Source organism: Dryobates pubescens, chromosome 35 (genome assembly GCF_014839835.1).
Source record: "Dryobates pubescens isolate bDryPub1 chromosome 35, bDryPub1.pri, whole genome shotgun sequence".
NCBI lineage: Eukaryota > Metazoa > Chordata > Aves > Piciformes > Picidae > Dryobates > Dryobates pubescens.
Window position 1 is genome coordinate 703,981 of NC_071646.1, and position 17,687 is coordinate 721,667.

The 17,687-nt window shown below is 62.8% G+C and overlaps 2 protein-coding genes across 2 annotated transcripts; both read left to right on the forward strand.

The window, feature by feature from the left end:
* Window positions 1–4,543: 4,543 nt before the first annotated feature.
* On the forward strand, window positions 4,544–6,107 carry TSPO2 (translocator protein 2). Its single transcript, XM_009906192.2, has 3 exons — window positions 4,544–4,723; window positions 5,343–5,481; window positions 5,925–6,107. Exons 1-3 carry the CDS (start codon window positions 4,551–4,553, stop codon window positions 6,105–6,107), a joined length of 495 nt encoding a protein of 164 aa, XP_009904494.1. The 5' UTR covers window positions 4,544–4,550.
* A 3,778-nt stretch (window positions 6,108–9,885) lies between these two features.
* On the forward strand, window positions 9,886–16,451 carry APOBEC2 (apolipoprotein B mRNA editing enzyme catalytic subunit 2). Its single transcript, XM_054176460.1, has 4 exons — window positions 9,886–9,902; window positions 12,755–12,915; window positions 14,903–15,450; window positions 16,299–16,451. Exons 2-3 carry the CDS (start codon window positions 12,788–12,790, stop codon window positions 15,441–15,443), a joined length of 669 nt encoding a protein of 222 aa, XP_054032435.1. The 5' UTR covers window positions 9,886–9,902; window positions 12,755–12,787; the 3' UTR covers window positions 15,444–15,450; window positions 16,299–16,451.
* Window positions 16,452–17,687: the final 1,236 nt, after the last annotated feature.

Consider the following 17,687-nt stretch of genomic DNA (forward strand, 5'->3'; position numbering starts at 1 on the left):
CAGCTCAGGGCTCCCCAAGCAGCCTCACATTTGCCTGCCCCAAGCCTCTGCCCATCAGCCTGCTCCCCAGAATAGTGCAGGGGACTGCCCTGGCATTTGCCATGTGCTGGTTGTGCTCCTCTGGGAGGATTTACACCTGGGGCTTAGGTGGGGTTGTCCTACACTTACTCTGCAGAACCTGGACCAAAGGTCAGAAGGCTGAAACTGGATGAGGTCTCCATGCCTCAGCTGACACTGAGCTCCAGGGCAGCAGCACAAGCAGCAGGAGGTGTTTCACAGCCCTCCTTACCTTGTGACCAGGCACAGATCTGTAGCTACACCACAGCAGTGAGCTGAGCATGGCTCAGCTGCAGCTCCTGGCCAGCAAAGCAGCCCCAGCAGCCAGGCAGCCAGCAGCAAGGCTCTGCCAGGGCAGCTCTCTGAGAAGGACTGGGTCGTTTTTAGCAGCTGGCTGAGGAGAAGGCAGCCCCAGAAAGACAGCAAAGTTCTGAGCCCCTGCACCTTGGTCACCCCTGGAGCCCTGCCTTGGAGCAGCTCCTGGGGCTGGCTGCAGGCAGAGCTGCTCCTGCTCCACCCCAGCCGTGGTCCCCCCTGCTGCAGGGATGCTGGCAGGGGAGATGCAGCTGAGCACCCCTGCAGCACTGCATTCCCTGATCCTGTGAGGGGCTGATGGCTTGCAGCCCTCTGCCTGCCCCCCAGCAATCTGCCCCCAGCACCCCCGGGCTGGGAGGGGTCTGCTGGAGCTGCTGCTGGCTGAGCTCTGGGCGCAGATAGGAGCAAGGCTTTGCCCTCTGCTTATCACTCCCAGCAGCTCTGGCCACCAGCCCTCCCCAGCCTGCTCCTGACAAGAGCAGTGCTGGGGGAAGCCCCAGCAGCCAAAATGTCATCAGCACAGAAGCATCAGGGAATGGCTGGGGCGGGAAGGGACCTTCCAAGCTCATCCTGTCCCCCCCTCTGAGGTCAGCAGGGACATCCCCAGTGAGAGCAGGCTGCTCAGAGCCACAACCGACCTGAGCCTGACCTGCAGCGGTGCCAGGCATGGGGAGAGCTTTCCCTCCAAGCTCAGCCTGACCCTTTCAGCCCATGGCTGGCCAGGGGCAGCCCTGCAGATGGAACCTGCTGGGCTCCTGTGGAACACCTCACCCCACATGCAGCCCCCCAGCCCAGGGGGCACCACATCTGCTCGCTGAGGACACAGGCAGGGTCCTGCCCACACAACGGCAGCCAGCCAGGCTGGGATCCACCCTGGGCAGATCTGTTCCATCTTCTCCCCTTTCCCCAGGCCCCTCCATGTCTTCACTTCTCCCTTTTTGCTGCAGAGCTCAGGATGTTGGCCTGCAAGGGCAGGGTGCTGTGGGTGCTGCCTGCAGCCCTGCCCTTGCAGGGTGCTGTGGGTGCTGCCTGCAGCCCTGCAAGGGCAGGGTGCTGTGGGTGCTGCCTGCAGCCCTGCCAGGGCAGGGTGCTGTGGGTGCTGCTTGCAGCTCTGCCTCTGCACAGCACTGGGGATGGTTTTTTCCTTTCTCTCCCCTCCCACAACCCCAGATTTCCTTCTCATCCTTCTCATCCAGGAGGAGATCTCACATCCTGCCGGGAGGCAGCAGCCCTGCCCCTGGCCAGGCAGTGCAGGTAATGAGCTGTGACTTAGTGAATCAGTGTTTCATTCCCCACCCCTTGCAGCCAGCCTGCTAATGGAAATTGATTGCTGCCCTTTCTCCTCCTGCATTTCTCATCCCTGTGCAATGTCTTTATTTGGGATCCAGGTGGCTGCCAGGGAGCTTTAGCCACAGGTTGGTGTGCAGGGCACCACCAAACCCAGCTGCTTGTGTTCAGCAGCACAGGGGCACTGGCACGGCAGGGACAGCCTCCTGCAGGCTCCTGCTGTCCTCAGCTCACATCCATGGCATGGAGCCTCAGGTGCAGTAGAAGAGCAGAGCTCACAACCCTGTGCCATGCACAGAGCTCCTGCAGGCACACTCAGAAGCTGGGGAAGGTCTGGAGCACAGATTGTGTGCGGAGCAGCTGAGGGAGCTGGGGGGGTTCGGCCTGGAGAAGAGGAGGCTGAGGGAGACCTCATTGCCCTCTGCAGCTCCCTGGAGGGAGGCTGGAGCCAGGGGGGGCTTGGTCTCTTCTCCCAAGGAACAAGTGGCAAGAGGAAACAGCCTCAAGCTGCCCCAGGGGAGCTTTGGCTTGGTCATGAGGAACAACTTCATCCCCAGAAGGGTTGTCCAGTGCTGCCCAGGGCAGTGGTGGAGCCTCCATCCCTGGAGGGGTTTCAGAGCTGTGGAGGTGTGGTGCTGAGGGCCATGGGTTGGTGGTGCCCTGGCAGTGCTGGGTTCCTGGCTGGACTTGATGATCTCAAAGGTCTTCTCCAACAAGCCAGGTCTCTAATCCCCACCTTCAGTGTGGCCCTCCCAGCCTGCCAGGAGCTGCTCTGCTCTGCCCTGTGCAGCCCCCCTCTGAGCCCCAGGCCGGGAGCTCGTCCCCAAACCCAGCCAAGAGCCTCAGGTGCCACATCCCAGCGGTGTCTGGACCCAGAAGCCAGGCCCTGCCCTCCCCAGGGGTGCTCAAGCAGCGCTGAACTCTTAACTCTGCCAGGCTGCGCTGCCGGCTGTAATCTGCCGCGGCCACCGGCACACACCCAGCCCTCTCCCCTGCTATTTAGGTGAAGCCCCGCGGCCGGCGCCCCCAGAGCGGAGCACAGCCGCAGCCAGACGCTGGCCTTGGGTGCCCAACCCTGCCGCCGGGCACGGCAGAGCGGGCAGCAAGAGCAGGTAAGGTTCCCCCAGCTCCCCCCTGCCAGAAGCGAGGCAAGGGGAGGCTCTGTGGCGGCGTTCGCCTGCAGCCCTCCCTTCCTCTCAGCTCTCTCTGGCAGCCACAAAGGAGCTGGGAGGAGGCAACCCCCAGCTCTCGCCCCGGTGCCTTTGTGCAGGGCTGGGGGGCAGCAGAGCTCGGCTGGCGCTGCCCACGCCTCGGCAGCAGGACCTGCAGCTGTTCTGTTCCTCGGCCTTGCGCTGATTTTTCTGCCTCCACAGACACTTTAGCGGCTCCATAAACTCTCTGCTAGCGCCGGGGGGTTTGTTGCTCGCTGCTGTGTAAATTGCCTCCTGCTAGCCGAGCTGAACGCTCTGCAGCGCGATGATCGTCACAACAATTAGCACGGGAGACAGCAAAGCCTTAATTGTGAGTCAGCAGCGCTGCCGGTGCGGGGCAGAGCCCTGCTCGGGCTCCCAGCTGCTCCCTCCCCGCATCGCTGCACCTCCTCCCTGCCCGCGGTGCTCTGCTCAGCTGCCGATGCCGGCAGCGCAGAGCTGCTGCGCTCCTGCCGAGCCCCAGCTGCCGCTCCCGGGCAGCGCTGATCGGGGGCCAACTCCTCGGCGGATCCGAAGGACAGGCAGCAGAGGAAGGAGGACAGGAGGCTGGCAGGTTCAGAGCCCTGGGGAGGATAATGGCAGGGGAGGTAGGGGGCAGAGAATGCAGTGCTGGATGTTGTCCTTATCGCAGCTGCCTCGTGTGGGAGCAGGATGTAATTATGAAAGTCAATCTTCCTTCCCTTTATGCCAGAGGAAGTCTGCGAGCAAGCTGCAAACCTGCTGCTGTGCCTCAGCTCTCCTCTGACGGAGGGCAGCACCCACCTCTGCCTGCCCGGGCTGCGGGGAGGCTTCACAGCAGCCTGCAAACGTGCCCTGAGGATGGGGAAGGGGCTGCAGGAGAGCTGGGGAGGGGCTTTTGATGAGGGCCTGCGGCGAAGGAGGAGAGGCAGTGGTTTGAAACCAGAGCAGGGTAGCTTCGGGTTGCACACTAGGAAGAAGTTCTTCCCTCTGGGGGTGGTGAGGCGCTGGGGGGGCTGCCCAGGGAGGTTGTGGATGTCTGGGAGAGTTTGAGCCCAGGCTGAGTGAGGCTTTGGGCAGCCTGTGCTGGTGGGAGGTGTCCCTGCCCACGGCAGGGGGCTTTGAGCTGGGTAAGGTCCCCTCCAACACAACCCATCCTGGGATGGTTTGGGACAGACCTCCTCTGGAATCAAAGCCAAGCAGGAAGGTGAGAGGAGGTCAGCAGGGAGAGGGCTTTCTGGCTGGGATCTCCCTGGGCTCTCCTGCTCAGAACAGTCACAGAATCCCAGAGGAGCCTGCAGAGGAGAGGGAGCTGAGGCAGAGCCTGGCAGGAGGAATGAGAGCAGGAGCTGCAGGCACAGCCCAGAGCACAACCCCCTGGCTGAACCCTGCCCCAGGGCACTGTCAGAGGCCACCAGGGAGCAGGGGGCAGTCCCTTAGCTGGGGGAAAGGTAACCGTGGCAGAAACCCTTCCCCTGGTTGCTGAGCTGGGGGGTGGGCAGCTGGCAGGCAGCAGCAGAGCTGAACACAGCATTCAATACCTGCCTGCTGCTCAGAGCCTGAGGTGAGCTCAGGCAATTAGAGAAGCAGCTTTGAATGATCAAAGTAGAGAAGGGGAGGGGGAAAAAGCCTCCAACCAGCCTGAAGTCCTTCCCAAGTGCTAACCAAACCTTGTTCTCAACTTGCAGCAGGCAAGAGGCTACCCCAGGGCAGCAGGGGAGGATGTGGGCTTACACTGTGGGCTTCACTGTCCTGCCTCACCTCGGAGGCTTCCTGGGCTGGTTCATGAGCCGCAGAGAAATCCCTGCCTGGTACCAGAGGCTGAAGAAACCTTCCTGGTGTCCACCCCCCAGGGTGTTCCCTCTAGCCTGGGCTGTCCTCTACACTGGCATGGGGTAAGTTCTGGGTCCTGCTGCCTCTTTCACCCTCCTGCACCTGATGCCCAGAGGAGAAGGCACCCAATGGGTTGGGTTGGAAGGGACCTCAAAGCTCATCCAGTGCCAATCCCCTGCCATGGGGACAGCTCCCCCAGCCCAGGCTGCTCGAGGTCTCATCCAGCCTGGCCTTGAACACCTCCAGGGAGGAGGCAGCCACAGCCTCCCTGGGCAGCCTGTGCCAGAGTCTGCCCTGCCTTGTACTGAAGAACTTCTTCCTAATGTCCAACCTAAGCCTCCCCTGCTCCAGCTCCTGCTCTGCCCCTCCTGTGCCATTCTCACCCCTGAGCCCTGGAGCAGGCTGCCCAGAGGGGTTGTGGAGTCTCCTTCCCCAGAGGCTTTCCAGCCCCACCTGGATGTGCTCCTGTGTGCCCTGCCCTGCTGCCCTGGCAGGGGGCTTGGCCTGGATGCTCTGCAGAGGTCCCTTCCCTTCCATGATCCCTTGACTGTCAGCACCATGCACAGGAGCGAGGCAGGAGCTGGGGCTGGGAGCTGTGCTGCCAGCCCCTGGTGTGAGGCAGCCCTGCAGGGCCAGGCTCTGTGTTCATTGTACACCACCCATCTGCCTCCCTCTCCACAGCTATGCCTCCTACCTGATCTGGAACGACCTGGGAGGCTGTGGCAGCAAAGCCATCGTCCCTCTTGGCCTCTATGGGGCTCAGCTGGCCCTGAACTGGGCCTGGCCTCCCTTGTTCTTCAGAGCACACAGCCTGAAGCTGGTAAGGGACCTGGGCACCTGCTGCAGCCTGCTTGCTGCTGGCCCTGCCAGGGGGGTGCTGGGGTGTGGGGAGCTTTGCTAACTGGCATCATGCAGCGGGAAAGAGAGCTGCAAGGAGAGGTCTTGCTCAGGGGGGGTTCAGCCTGCACCTGCTGCAGACAATGGTATCAGTCCCCCCCACGCCTCAGCCTGCTCTTGCCCTGCAGATAGCTGCCCTGGGCAGAGCAGGGTGGGAGAGCAGGCACCCAGCAGGGCTGCTGCTGCACCTCCCAGTTAAGGCTCCATGGTGGGAGATAAGCCCCTGAGGGGGGCACACCCTGGGCAGGCAGGGGGCACCCCGGGGGGCCGGGGCTGGCAGCAGCTTATCGAGCAGCCAGCAGGCTCTGGGCACGGCACAGGCTGGCAGGAGGGGGCAGCAGGGTCACTGTCTGCTCCCTGCCCCAGGCCCTGCTGGACATCCTGTGCCTGGACTGCCTGGCCATCGGCACCGCCTGCTCCTGGTACCGCATCAACAAGGCGGCAGCGCTGCTGCTGCTGCCCTACCTCTGCTGGCTGGGCCTGGCCTCCTGCCTGACCATTCGCCTCTGGAAGGACAACCCCCAGCAGCCACCCCCCAAGAGTGAGTGAGAAGAAGGCATTTGGTGAAACTCAGCCATGCTGCTGGCAGCCAGGCTCTAACAGGCTGGGGGATTCCCCCTGGGACAGAGCCTGCCTCCTCCTCCTCCTCCTCCCACCCTCGTGGTGGCTGTGCCACAGCAAGGTCAGCACCGTGCTCCTTGTCTGCTCCTCTCCACTGCCCTCAGCCTTCGCCTGGGAGCTGTTCCTGCAGCACTGCTGGGGGCTGCAGCTGCCTGGTGACCCTGCTGCTGCCAGGTCAGATTCCATCAGCACCACCCAGAGCAGCAGCCCCAGGCCCCCCCAGGCTGCTGCCCTTCCCCCAGCGAGCAGAGCTTGCTCCCACGGGGGCTGAGCCCCAGCCCCTCTGCTGGCACCCAGCACGAGTGGCCTCTGAGGTTTGCTTTGCTCTCTGAGCTGTTGCCTCCTTTCCCTCTGTCGCCTGCTTTGTGCTTTCCACCATTAGCTTCTGAGCTGTCAGCTCCTGGGCAAGCAGCAATCTGTCTGCTCCTGCTGGGGGGAGCAGCCTGGGCACTCTGCCTTCTATTTGTGGCACATCACTGCTTGGGCTCCATGCTCCAAGATAAAGCAGCAATGATCAGAATGCAAATGCTGCTCCCAAGAGGAAATTTCTCTCCTCCACCTCTCCTGTGTGCTCCTCCTCCTCAGAGGGGGAAAGCTGCCAGCAGTGCCTTTGAACATCACCCTTCAGGGGGAGGGGGCTTAAAGCCTTTGCCAAGTGGAAGAAGTTGCTCTCCCTGCCTCGAAAGCTGCAATTATCATGGGCAAAACCCAAGGCTGTGCCAAGCAGAGGGCTCTCATCCCAGAGCCTTTCCAGTCCTGAATGTCCTTACTCAGGAAAGTTTCCAGCAGCTCCAGGGAGAGGGGACCCCAAGCCATGGCAGAATCTGCCTCCAGGGGTCCATGGACAAGCCCTTGGCCACCCTTGGCTGTGGCCTTCGCTTCTGGCAGACCTCAGCCTCAGCTCCTGCTGCCTCCAGGGAACATTTACTGCAAGTTTTAATTGACAGAAGCAATTAATGTGATGGAAGTGGCCAGAGGATCTCCCTGGAGCTGGCTGCAGATGAAGGGGGGGTGGGCAGAGGGGGGGTGGGCAGAGGGGGGGTGGGGAGGGCTTAGCTGGGGCTGTAACATAAATTGTATTTGCTTTTAATAAAACCAAGCCTCAGGTGCTGGGAGAACAAAGCAGTCCCAGGGAGCCCTGGGGGGCAGAGGCTCAGAGGATCCATCCAGGACCCTGAGAGGCTGGGCCAGGGGATCCTTGGGGTCTGCTCCAGCCTGGTGCTCTGTGGTTCTGAGGGGATTCTGTCTGGGTCCATGGTTTGTGCTCTGGCTCTGGAGCAGCAGGGAGGCTCTGCAGGGCTCCAGCAGCCAGGGGAGCTCCTTCCCAGGGGAGGGCTGGGTGGAATTCAGTCCCAAGGGTTCCATCAGCCCCTGCACAGCAGAGACTCCCCTGGGGATGCAGCCCCACCAGAGGCTCCTCCTGCCCCCCAGCAGCAAGGTAAGGAAGCTAATTCTTGCTTTGGGGTCCTTCCTGGGCCACACCAAGCCTGGCCTGGGGAGATGCTGACTGCTCCCAGGTGCAGCTCATGTCAAGAGCAGAGCTGGGTGCTGAGCCTGGCTGGAAGCTGGGGCCAGGAGCAGCAATCCCCAGCAGCTGAGATAACCCCTGGCCATAGACCATGTGCTGGAGCCTGATCCCATCCATGGCTATCCCCTTCTGGCTGCAGGACACAGAGCTGCTGCTGCTGGCAGGGGGCTGCTGCAAGCTCCCCAGCAAAGGCTGCATGAGCAGAGGCCACTGAGTGGCTGTGGGCAGGAGCAGGGCTGGAGAGCAGCACGAGGCTGAGCCAACCCAGACTCCAATAGTTCAGGGCTCTACAAACCACTGAGCTACCACTGAGCTTATTCACAGCGAGGCCTTGGCTGTGTCTGCCAGGGAGCCACATGCCCCAGCACAGGAGGCTGCAAATGATCTCTGCCTGAAAAAGAAAAGGAAGCCAATATCAGGGCTGGAGATTCACCCCGTGGAGCTAAGGATGATTTAGGGAGCCTGGAGCTGGCTGTGCCCTGCCCTCCCCAGGCAGCAGGGAGCAGCAGAGCCACCTGCTGAAGGCGGCAGGGATAGAGCCAAGCCTGCCGGGGACCTCCGCTCTGGGGCAGGGGAAGCTCGTCCCTGACCCCACCTCCCACCGGCAAGGGGCAGGAGAGCTGCTGCGAACCTGCAACCTCCTAACAGCATCTCCAGACCCAACGGCTGGGTGGTGCAGAAGGCCACAGTGGTCTCCTGGGGGGCATAAAGAGGTACAGGGAGGTTCTGTCTGGAGCGGTGTTGAAGCAGAGAGTCAAACACCAGCCAGGCTTCAGAGAGCTGACTGCAGCCCAGCAGCCCTCCCCGGCCCCCCCAGCCCAGGCTGCTGCAGAATGCCAACCCCCCGGCTCTGAGCACCTGCAGCAGGCTGGGGCTGAGCCCCCCCTTGGCCTGCCCCCAGCAAAGCGGCAGCAGCAGCTCAGCGGGAAGGAGGTTGTGCTGCTGGGAGCGGTCAGCGCCCGAGCCGGGCTGCGGGACGGAGCCTGCGAGCGGCCAGGGCCGTCCCAGCCCTGCAGCAGGGCACTGAGCAGGGGGCGGCAGCGGCCAGGGAGGGCCAGGCTCCAGCTGCGAGGATAAGGCAGGCTCAGAGGCCAGAGCCTGGCTTATCTCTGCCTGCACCACGGCTCCCTGCAGCGCTGCTCGGCTGCCTCGCAGGGGGCTGCAGCCCAGCACCGGCGGATGGAGGTGCTCAGGAGCCAGGGAACCGCCGAGGCTGGAAGTGGCCTCTGAGGTCATCAGGGCCAGCAACTCCTCCAGAGCTCACAGCACCACCAGCGCCACACCACGTCCCTCAGCACCACTTCCAACCCCTCAGCACCACATCCAGGTGGTGCTCAGACCCCTCCAGGGATGGGGACTGCAGGTCCTCCCTGGGCAGTGCATTCCAGTGCCTGAGCAGCACAGGGCTGGGTGGCCACGGATGGGAGGATGGTTCAGTGGCCTCAGAAGGCTTCTCCAGCCAAAACCACTCTGTGTGGGCACCACCCAGGTGAGCCCCAGGGGGTGGATGGCTCACAGCCTGCAGTCTCCAGCACCAGTGGTTCCTGCCCCTTCCTTTCAAGCCTGGCACCATGGTGCTGCAGCAGGAGCAGAGGGGCAGGGAAGGAGCTGCAGGCTGGGGGCAGGGAGCTGCAGGCTGGGGCAGGGAAGCTGCAGGCTGGGTGCAGGGAAGCTGCAGAGCTGGGGCAGGGAAGCTGCAGAGCTGGGACAGGGAAGCTGCAGAGCTGGGGCAGGGAAGCTGCAGAGCTGGGGCAGGGAGCTGCAGGCTGGGGGCAGGGAAGCTGCAGGCTGGGGCAGGGAAGCTGCAGGCTGGGGGCAGGGAAGCTGCAGGCTGGGGGCAGGGAGCTGCAGGCTGGGGGCAGGGAAGCTGCAGGCTGGGGGCAGGGAAGCTGCCCCTGCACATCCCTGCCAGGGTTTATTTATTTGTCTATCATGGTAGCTACAGCTGGGAAAAGCAGGCTGGGGACTGCTGCCAGACAGGGTATCCAGGGAGCTGTTTTGTGCCACCAGCTGTCCCCCTGGAATAGAGAGCAGGGCTGAGCTGTGACTCACACAGCCAGGCTCTTGTTTCACTTCTTGCATCCATCCAAAAATGCTTCTCCAGCCTGAGGGTGCTCCTGGCAAGGCCCTTCCCAGCCAGCTCTCCTCTGCTGCAGCTTTGTGATCAGGGCAGGAAAGAACCATTCTGGCCTCAGGTAAGGAGCTCCTGCTGCAATCAGAGGACCAGCAGGTGAAGGGAGTGCACTGCTCGCTCTGGGAGGGATCCACCCCCGGCGGGGAAGAACAGCTCAGCAGGTTGTCCAGAGATGCCTCTGAGGCCAGCAGGGCAACTGTTGCGGCCTTGGATGGGTGCAGGATCAGGCCCCAATATCCAACAGCCCAGAGGAGGCAGAGAGCTTCTCCCAGGGGCTGGCATCTTGCCTGGCCCTGCCAGCAGCCCCCTTGGCTCTTCAGTCCTCGCTGCACGTCTGCTGTCCCCAGGCTCTGCTCCTCCCCTTTACTTCACCCAGCTCTGCTCAGGCATCCTGAGCACAGAGGGAGAGGCTCTGCCAGATGTTGCAGGGCACATCTGCCAGGGGGTGGAGAGCAGGCTTGGGTGGGAAACCACAGCTTGGGTTTGTGCCACTGAGCTGGAGCTGCTCAGGGGCCAAGCTGTGCAGGGCAGCGCTGTGCTCACCCTGGCAGAGGATTCCCATCTGGGGGGAAGAGCCTGCACCCAGGGGGCTGGGAATGGGCAGAGGCCACAGGGCTCTGCTGGACCTGAGCATGGCTCAGCCCTTGCCTTGGGTGGCACTGGGCTGATGCTCCTCCCAGGCTGGGGGAGGGGGGGAGCTCTCTTGTGCCCCTTCCCTGCTGCCCAGGGCTTGGAGCAGAGCAGGATTCAGGCAGCTGAAGACTCCATTAAAGCAGTGAGGAGAGGCCAGGGTGCAGTGGAACCCCAATGAAAAAGCTGGGTGGCTGATTTCAGTTAACCCAGCTGCCCCTGGGAGGCTCTTACGTGGGGGTAGCCACATCCCTGGCAGCCCTCAGCACCCACATCCCTGGCACCCCTCAGCACCCACACCCCAGCTCCAAACTGGCTGTTTCCAAGCCAGCTTCCATGGCTGGCTGCAGCCCCTAGGGCCCCCGCGGCTGGGGGGAGCCAGGGTCACCGCCAGCCGGCCCCGGCAGAGCGAGCAAAGGTTTCCATGGCTCAGCTCTCGGATTGACAGCAGCTCCGTGCTCTCCTTTTATGCTCCTGGCGCAGGTGGACGCTGCAGGGGGGTGGCTGAGGACTGTTTGGTGCATTGCCCTAGATGGAGCTGTGAGAGCAGCTGGGGGAGGGCTGGGGACAGGGCAGGAGTCTCGGTGCCGCATTCCTCAGATTAGATTAGAGCTCAGCCCCGAGTGCTGCGGCGGGGCCGGGCCGCTGCGAGCCGGAGGCTGCAGGGATGGACTGCAGCCACCCAGAGCTTCCAAAAATACGGGGGAGTGGGTCAGGGGGGCCGAAAGGCTGCTCCAGAGTGGAGGGGGAAGGCAGAGCCAAGCTGCCAGTCATTCAGAGAGGATTCCCACCCCCCCCCCCCCAAAGACCCCTGCCTGAAATGTCAGAGGTGAGAGGACCTGGCCGAGGGAGCTGGAATTTGAGCATCGTTGCCATGCAGGGGGACAGCACCACCCCTGCCCCCCCCGGGGGTAATTCAAGCTTAGAATGAATCAAAGTCTGCACAGGAGAATGGAAGAAGTGTGTCCCACGGATAGGATGTCCTGCAGATGTAGTTTCCATGGCTGCCACTTGTCACAGCCCTGAGGAGCTGTTGGCACAACAGTCCCGGTGCCAGCTGTGTCAGATGGCAGATAAACAACTTCCCATCTCCAGCAAACAGAGGGGCAGGGGAACGGGGGGAGGGGAGCGCTGTGAGGCTCTGTGTCCCCCCCCAGCGACCGTGGCTCGGTGATGCTGGTACTGAAGAGCTACAGAGCACCTTGGAGCACAGCAAGGCTCAGGCTGGGGCCAGCCAGGGAGCAGCCAGAGTGAGGATCTGCCCAGTGGCCTCCGTGGAGCTGACTCGGGGACAGTGCAGATCCCTCTGAGCTCTCTGCAGTGCAGGGGCAGGAACGAAGCTGGGAGAGGTCAGACTGAGACTGGAGATCAGGAGGAGACTCTTTAGAGTGAGGCTGGGGAGAGCCTGGCACAGGCTGCCCAGGGAGGCTGTGGCTGCCCCCTCCCTGGAGGTGTCCAGGGCCAGGCTGGATGAGGCCCTGAGCAGCCTGGGCTGCTGGGGGCTGTCCCTGCCCGTGGCAGGGGCTGGCACTGGATGATCTCTAAGGTCCCTTCCAACCCACTCTGTGGTTCTGTGAGCCCTGCAGACTGAGTGTGGCTGGAAGCAGAGCTCCACAGCTCCTGGCTGTCTGCTGAGCACTCATCCTCCTCACAGCAGGTTTTGCACTAGGGGCAGCACTCGACCAACCAGAGCTGAATCTCTCCTCTGCAGCCACATCCTGCTGGCAGCTCCTGCTGCTTGCTTGGCTGAGCAGGGGGCAAGGCAAAGCAGGACCCCTGCTCCCCTGGGCGCTCCTGCTGCGACGCTCAGCTGGCCCAGGAGGCCAAGTCCAGCCCAAAGGAGGGTTGCCCCCTTCCCCTCCTGCCTGAGCCGGAGCAGTGGTCCCTCAAGGTCAGCAGTGTCGTCAGCTGGCAGCAGAGGGCAGGCAGCGAGGCTGCCAGCCCCGCACCTTGCCAGCTATGTGTCAGGCTGCTGGATGAGCAGCTCCTGCTGCAGGGCTCCCCGGCCCGGCCCCGGCCCGCCCACAGCAGTCGTCACTTGGTTTGAAATTAAAAGGGGAGCAAGAGGGATTGGTGAAAAAGCCCCGGAGGAAGCAAGGGGCAGAGGAGACATCCGAGAGCCCTGAGCCACCCTGCCCCCAGCCCCTCGCCCGCTGCTCTGTTCCATATTTAGCTCCCGACAGCTGTGCCTCCTGCAGGAACTCCCAGCTCCGGCTCTCCCCTCCTCCCTCTGCTGTCTCCTCTCCCTCAGGGCTCTCAGAAATTGCTCTTTCTTTTCCCCAGAGGCCATAACCTAACACCCCTGGAGCCAAGAAGATGGCAGAGAAGCAGGAGGAGCCCAGCAACACCCAGAACGGGGAAGCAGACAACGCCGAGGAGGGCGAGGAGAAGAAGAAGAAGAAGGTGAAGAGGGAGGACCTGCCTCCGTTTGAGATTGTGACAGGGTAAGAGCTCCAGGTGTGAGGTGAGGGCTGAGGGCGAGCTGGGCACGGCCACAAGGCCAGGGCTGGGTGGCTGAAGCTGCCAGCTCCAGCCAGGGCACTGCTGAGGACCCTTAAAGGCTGCAAGTACAGGAACAGAAGGAGGAACTTTGTCCCTGTGAGGGAGGACCCTGGAGCAGGCTGCCCGGGGAGGCTGTGGAGCCTCCTGCTCTGGAGACCCTCAACCCCCACCTGGAAGTGTTCCTGTGTGCCCTGCTCTGGCAGGGGGCTTGGACTGGATGCTCTCTGGAGGTCCCTTCCAGCCACTGCCAGGCTGGGATCCTGTGCTGTGGCTTTGCTGGCTGTGAAAACCTTCCCTGAGCCTTCCAGAGGAAGGATTCCCACAGGCAGGGAGGGAGGGAGGCAGGCAGGGAGGGAGATCTCCTGGCTCTGTCCAGGCAGAGCTCTTTCTGTAGTGCTGATTGATTCCCACTGCCTGCTCACGTGGGGCTGGAAGGTGCTGCCCCTGACAAGCACTGAGTATTGATTCCTGGCCCTGATCAATGGCTCTTGTCTGAAGGTTTCTCTGCCTGTGGGTTAGGAAAGATCTCTCTGCTGTGGCTGATTTGCTTTATGGGCCTGAGGGGCAGACTCTTAAAGCCCACAGATTCAAGAGCTCCACACCCCCAGCCTGAGCCTGGCTGTCCAAACAGCCAAGCCTGCAACAGGCAGCAAGGCAGAGAGGAGCTCCTGGGGCTCCAGTGGGCCTGGCCCCTGGGAAAGGAAAGCTGTAAAGGCTCTGCTAGAAGCTGAACCCTGCCAGACACAACTGAGAGCTGCAACGGGAAAGCAATCTCTGATCTGCTGCCTGTGAGCATCTCAGAGCACTTCCTGTAGTGGCTGCAAGATGCTCTCTGTCCTTCCTCCCTCTGCTCTCCCCCAGGAGTCAGCCCAGCAGTGCTCCCAGCCTCCAAACCCAGCCCAGCAGTGCTCCCAGCCTCTAACCCCAGCCCAGCAGTGCTCCCAGCCTCTAAGCCCAGCCCAGCAGTGCTCCCAGCCTCTAAGCCCAGCCCAGCAGTGCTCCCAGCCTCTAAGCCCAGCCCAGCAGTGCTCCCAGCCTCTAACCCCAGCCCAGCAGTGCTCCCAGCCTCTAAGCCCAGCCCAGCAGTGCTCCCAGCCTCTAAGCCCAGCCCAGCAGTGCTCCCAGCCTCCAAGCCCAGCCCAGCAGTGCTCCCAGCCTCTAAGCCCAGCCCAGCAGTTCTCCCAGCCTCCAAGCCCAGCCCAGCAGTGCTCCCAGCCTCCAAACCCAGCCCAGCAGTGCTCCCAGCCTCCAAACCCAGCCCAGCAGTGCTCCCAGCCTCCAAGCCCAGCCCAGCAGTGCTCCCAGCCTCTAAGCCCAGCCCAGCAGTGCTCCCAGCCTCTAAGCCCAGCCCAGCAGTGCTCCCAGCCTCTAACCCCAGCCCAGCAGTGCTCCCAGCCTCTAAGCCCAGCCCAGCAGTGCTCCCAGCCTCTAAGCCCAGCCCAGCAGTGCTCCCAGCCTCTAAGCCCAGCCCAGCAGTGCTCCCAGCCTCTAAGCCCAGCCCAGCATTCCTTCCAGCAGCTTGAATGCACAGCTCAGGCCAGGGTCCTGAGCTGCCTGCCAGTGCCTGAAGGGATCCTGCAGGAAGGCTGCAGAGGAACTTTTCATCAGGGGGTCTGAGCCGGGCCCAGGGGAAGGGTTTGGAGCTGAGGCAGAGCAGGGGCAGAGTGGAGCTGAGGCAGAAGTTCTTCAGCAGGAGGCTGCCGAGCCTCTGGCACAGGCTGCCCAGGGAGGCTGTGGCTGCCTCCTGCCTCGGGGTGCTCCGGGCCAGGCGGGAGGAGGGATCTGCATCCTCCTCTCAATGGCAACCGCTTTGAATCCGTGGGGAAACAACCCCCAGAGGGGCAGCCCCCTGCCCAAGAGCAGGGCCAGGGACCACCCCAGCGCCTGAAGCCTCCCCGCCCGCCCCTGAGCTGCCTCTCCGCCCCCCAGGGAGCGCCTCCCGGCCATATTCTTCAAGTTCCAGTTCCGGAACGTGGAGTACAGCTCGGGCAGGAACAAAACCTTCCTGTGCTACGTGCTGGAGACCCAGGGCAAGGAGTCGGCCACCTCCCGCGGCTACCTGGAGGACGAGCACGCCGCGGCGCACGCCGAGATGGCCTTCTTCAGCAGCATCCTGCCCCGCTGCGAGCCCGGCCTGCGCTACCAGGTGACCTGGTACGTGTCCTCCAGCCCCTGCGTGGCCTGCGCCGACCGCATCGCCGAGACCCTGCGGCGCAGCAGCAGCCTGCGGCTCAGCATCCTGGTCGGGAGGCTCTTCATGTGGGAGGAGCCCGAGGTGCGGGCGGCGCTGCAGCGGCTGCGGGCGGCCGGCTGCAAGCTGCGCATCATGAAGCCGCAGGACTTCGAGTACGTCTGGCAGCACTTCGTGGAGCCGGAGGAAGGGGAGGAAGCCAAAGCCTTCGTGCCCTGGGAGGACATCCAGGAGAACTTCAACTACTACGAGGAGAAGCTGGCGGAGATCCTGCAGTGAGGCTCCCGTGAGTGAGGGCTTCCCCCGGCCCCCGCCGCCGGGGCAGGCTCCTGGTTGCCTCCGGGGCACAGCCCGGGGCCGGCTCGGCTGCTGCTGCCCTCGCACCTCCCCGGCTGGGCCGGACCTGAGCGCTGCGGATAGCCTCAGGCAGGACCCTTCGGGGGGGGAAGTCCACGCTGCGAGAGGCAGCAAGGCTCTGAGGCTCCTCCTCAGCAGCCACTAAAGGGATTTTGAGCTCTTCTCTCCTCAAACTTCCCAGCAACAAAGAAGGGGCAGCAGGAGCAGCTCTTTGCTCCCCACACACCTAGAGAAGGCTCCAGGGGCACCTCAGAGCTGCTGCCAGGACCTGGAGGGATCCTGCAGGAAGGCTGCAGAGAGACTTCTGCTGAGGGGGTCTGAGGCAGGCCAGGGGGAAGGGTTTGGAGCTGAGGCAGAGCAGGGGCAGAGTGGAGCTGAGGAAGAAGTTCCTCAGCAGGAGGCTGCTGAGCCTCTGGCACAGGCTGCCCAGGGAGGCTGTGGCTGCCTCCTGCCTGGGGGTGCTCAGGGCCAGGCTGGATGAGGCCCTGAGCAGCTGAGCCCAGCTGAGAGCTGTCCCTGGTGGGGAGGTTGGAGCAGCTGAGCTCTGAGCTCCCTTCCAACCTGAGCCCCTCTGTGACTCTCTGATGTTGAGGATGGAAGGAAGCAGCAAGAGGGATGCAGGGAAAGGGGATTCCTCCCAGCCCCCAAAGTCTGCCCTCTAGAAACAGGAAAGGAAAGCCCCAGAGCTGCTGCCAGGGGCACTGAAGTCACTCATGTAGGGCAGAAAACATGGAAGCACTTAGAGCTCCTAACTTCTCTCTCTCTTTCCATCCTCAGGACCAATTCAGAGCTGATCTCTGGGGAGGTTAACAGCCTCCCACTCCTGGGGCATTCCTGCTGCCCAGAGCTCTGATGTCAGCAGGAGGCAATAACCAACTGGTGGAAGACTAAGCCCTGCTGGCCTGCAAATACATGGACAGCACAGACCTGTGTCCTCTGGGATTGTTTTGGTTTCTTTTGTTCCTCCCCTGCCCCAGTCCAGCCTCTGCTGCCAGGAAGAAAGGTCACAGATGATGGAAGTGGTCCCTGCCCTGCCCAGCTCTGCTCATAGCACCACAGAATGGCTCAGGCTGGAAGGGACCTCAGGGAACATCTCCTCCCCCCAGCCCAGGCTGCTCAGGGTCTCACCCAGCCTGGCCCTGAACACCCCCAGGCAGGAGGCAGCCACAGCCTCCCTGGGCAGCCTGGGCCAGAGCCTCCCCAGCCTGGTACTGAAGAACTTCTCCCTCAGCTCCAGCCTGACCCTGCTCTGCTCAGCTCCAGACCCTTCCCCCTGGGCCTGCTGGCACCATGCTGGGTGGCTGAAGCCCTGAAGGAGCTGGGCTGCAGGGAGGGCTGAAGGCCTCAGCTGCTGGCACCACTGGCTGGGGAAGGCTTTAGAAGGGAGCTGCCAGCCAGCTGAGTGCACTCAGAAAGCACAGGCAGGGGAAAGAAAGAGACTGCAGAGGATGAAAACCAAACCCCCAAAGGTTTCCCTCCTCAGTGCTCAGAGCTGTGTTCAGACTGGGGCTGACTTCTCTGCTCCAAACCATGGTGGGAGCCTTAGGTACTTGGTTTCAAAGACAGCAGACACCCTCTGCCCCTGAGCAGTGGTGCCTGGGAGGGGACACTGGGAAGAGCAAAGTGAAATAAAAGTGGAAGTCAAGGGGCAAAGGCTCCAGCAGTGCTCATTGCTGCCTCTGTGTCTGCCAGAGCTCCTGAGCCCAGCTGCCAAGTCCTGGCACAGCCAGGGATGAAGCCCTGGGTGGCTCAGGGGGATCAGAAGGGAGAGTCAGGATATGCCTAAAGCACTGCAGAGTGGGAGGCAGAGAGGGGGCAGGGGCAGACCCAGAGCCCTTGGACTGTTTGGGTTGGCAGAACCTTGGAGCTCCCCCAGCCCAACCCTCCTCTGGCTCTGCCCAGGCTGGGGCTGAGCCAAGGCCTCAGCACCACAGCTCTGTGGCTTTGAAACCCCTCCAGGGATAAGGACCCTGCCACCTCCCTGGGCAGCCTGGGCCAGGCTTGGAGACCCCTTCCAGGGCAGAAGTTTCTGCTAATGCCCAACCTCAGCCTCCCCTGCTGCAACCTGAGGCCATTGCCTCTTGCTCTGCCCCTTGGAGAAGAGCCCAACCCCCCCTGGCTCCAGGCTCCTTGCAGCTCACATCCTTCAGCCTCTACCCATGGCCC

What these genes read in the sequence shown, in the direction of transcription:
- TSPO2 (XM_009906192.2), top strand. Translation starts at nt 4,551, where the DNA reads ATGTGGGCTTACACTGTGGGCTTCACTGTCCTGCCTCACCTCGGAGGC. An exon ending in GTCCTCTACACTGGCATGGG is followed by an intron (nt 4,724 to 5,342) that starts GTAAGTTCTGGG and finishes CCCTCTCCACAG; the next exon opens with CTATGCCTCCTACCTGATCT. An exon ending in GAGCACACAGCCTGAAGCTG is followed by an intron (nt 5,482 to 5,924) that starts GTAAGGGACCTG and finishes TCCCTGCCCCAG; the next exon opens with GCCCTGCTGGACATCCTGTG.
- APOBEC2 (XM_054176460.1), top strand. Translation starts at nt 12,788, where the DNA reads ATGGCAGAGAAGCAGGAGGAGCCCAGCAACACCCAGAACGGGGAAGCA. An exon ending in CCGTTTGAGATTGTGACAGG is followed by an intron (nt 12,916 to 14,902) that starts GTAAGAGCTCCA and finishes TCCGCCCCCCAG; the next exon opens with GGAGCGCCTCCCGGCCATAT.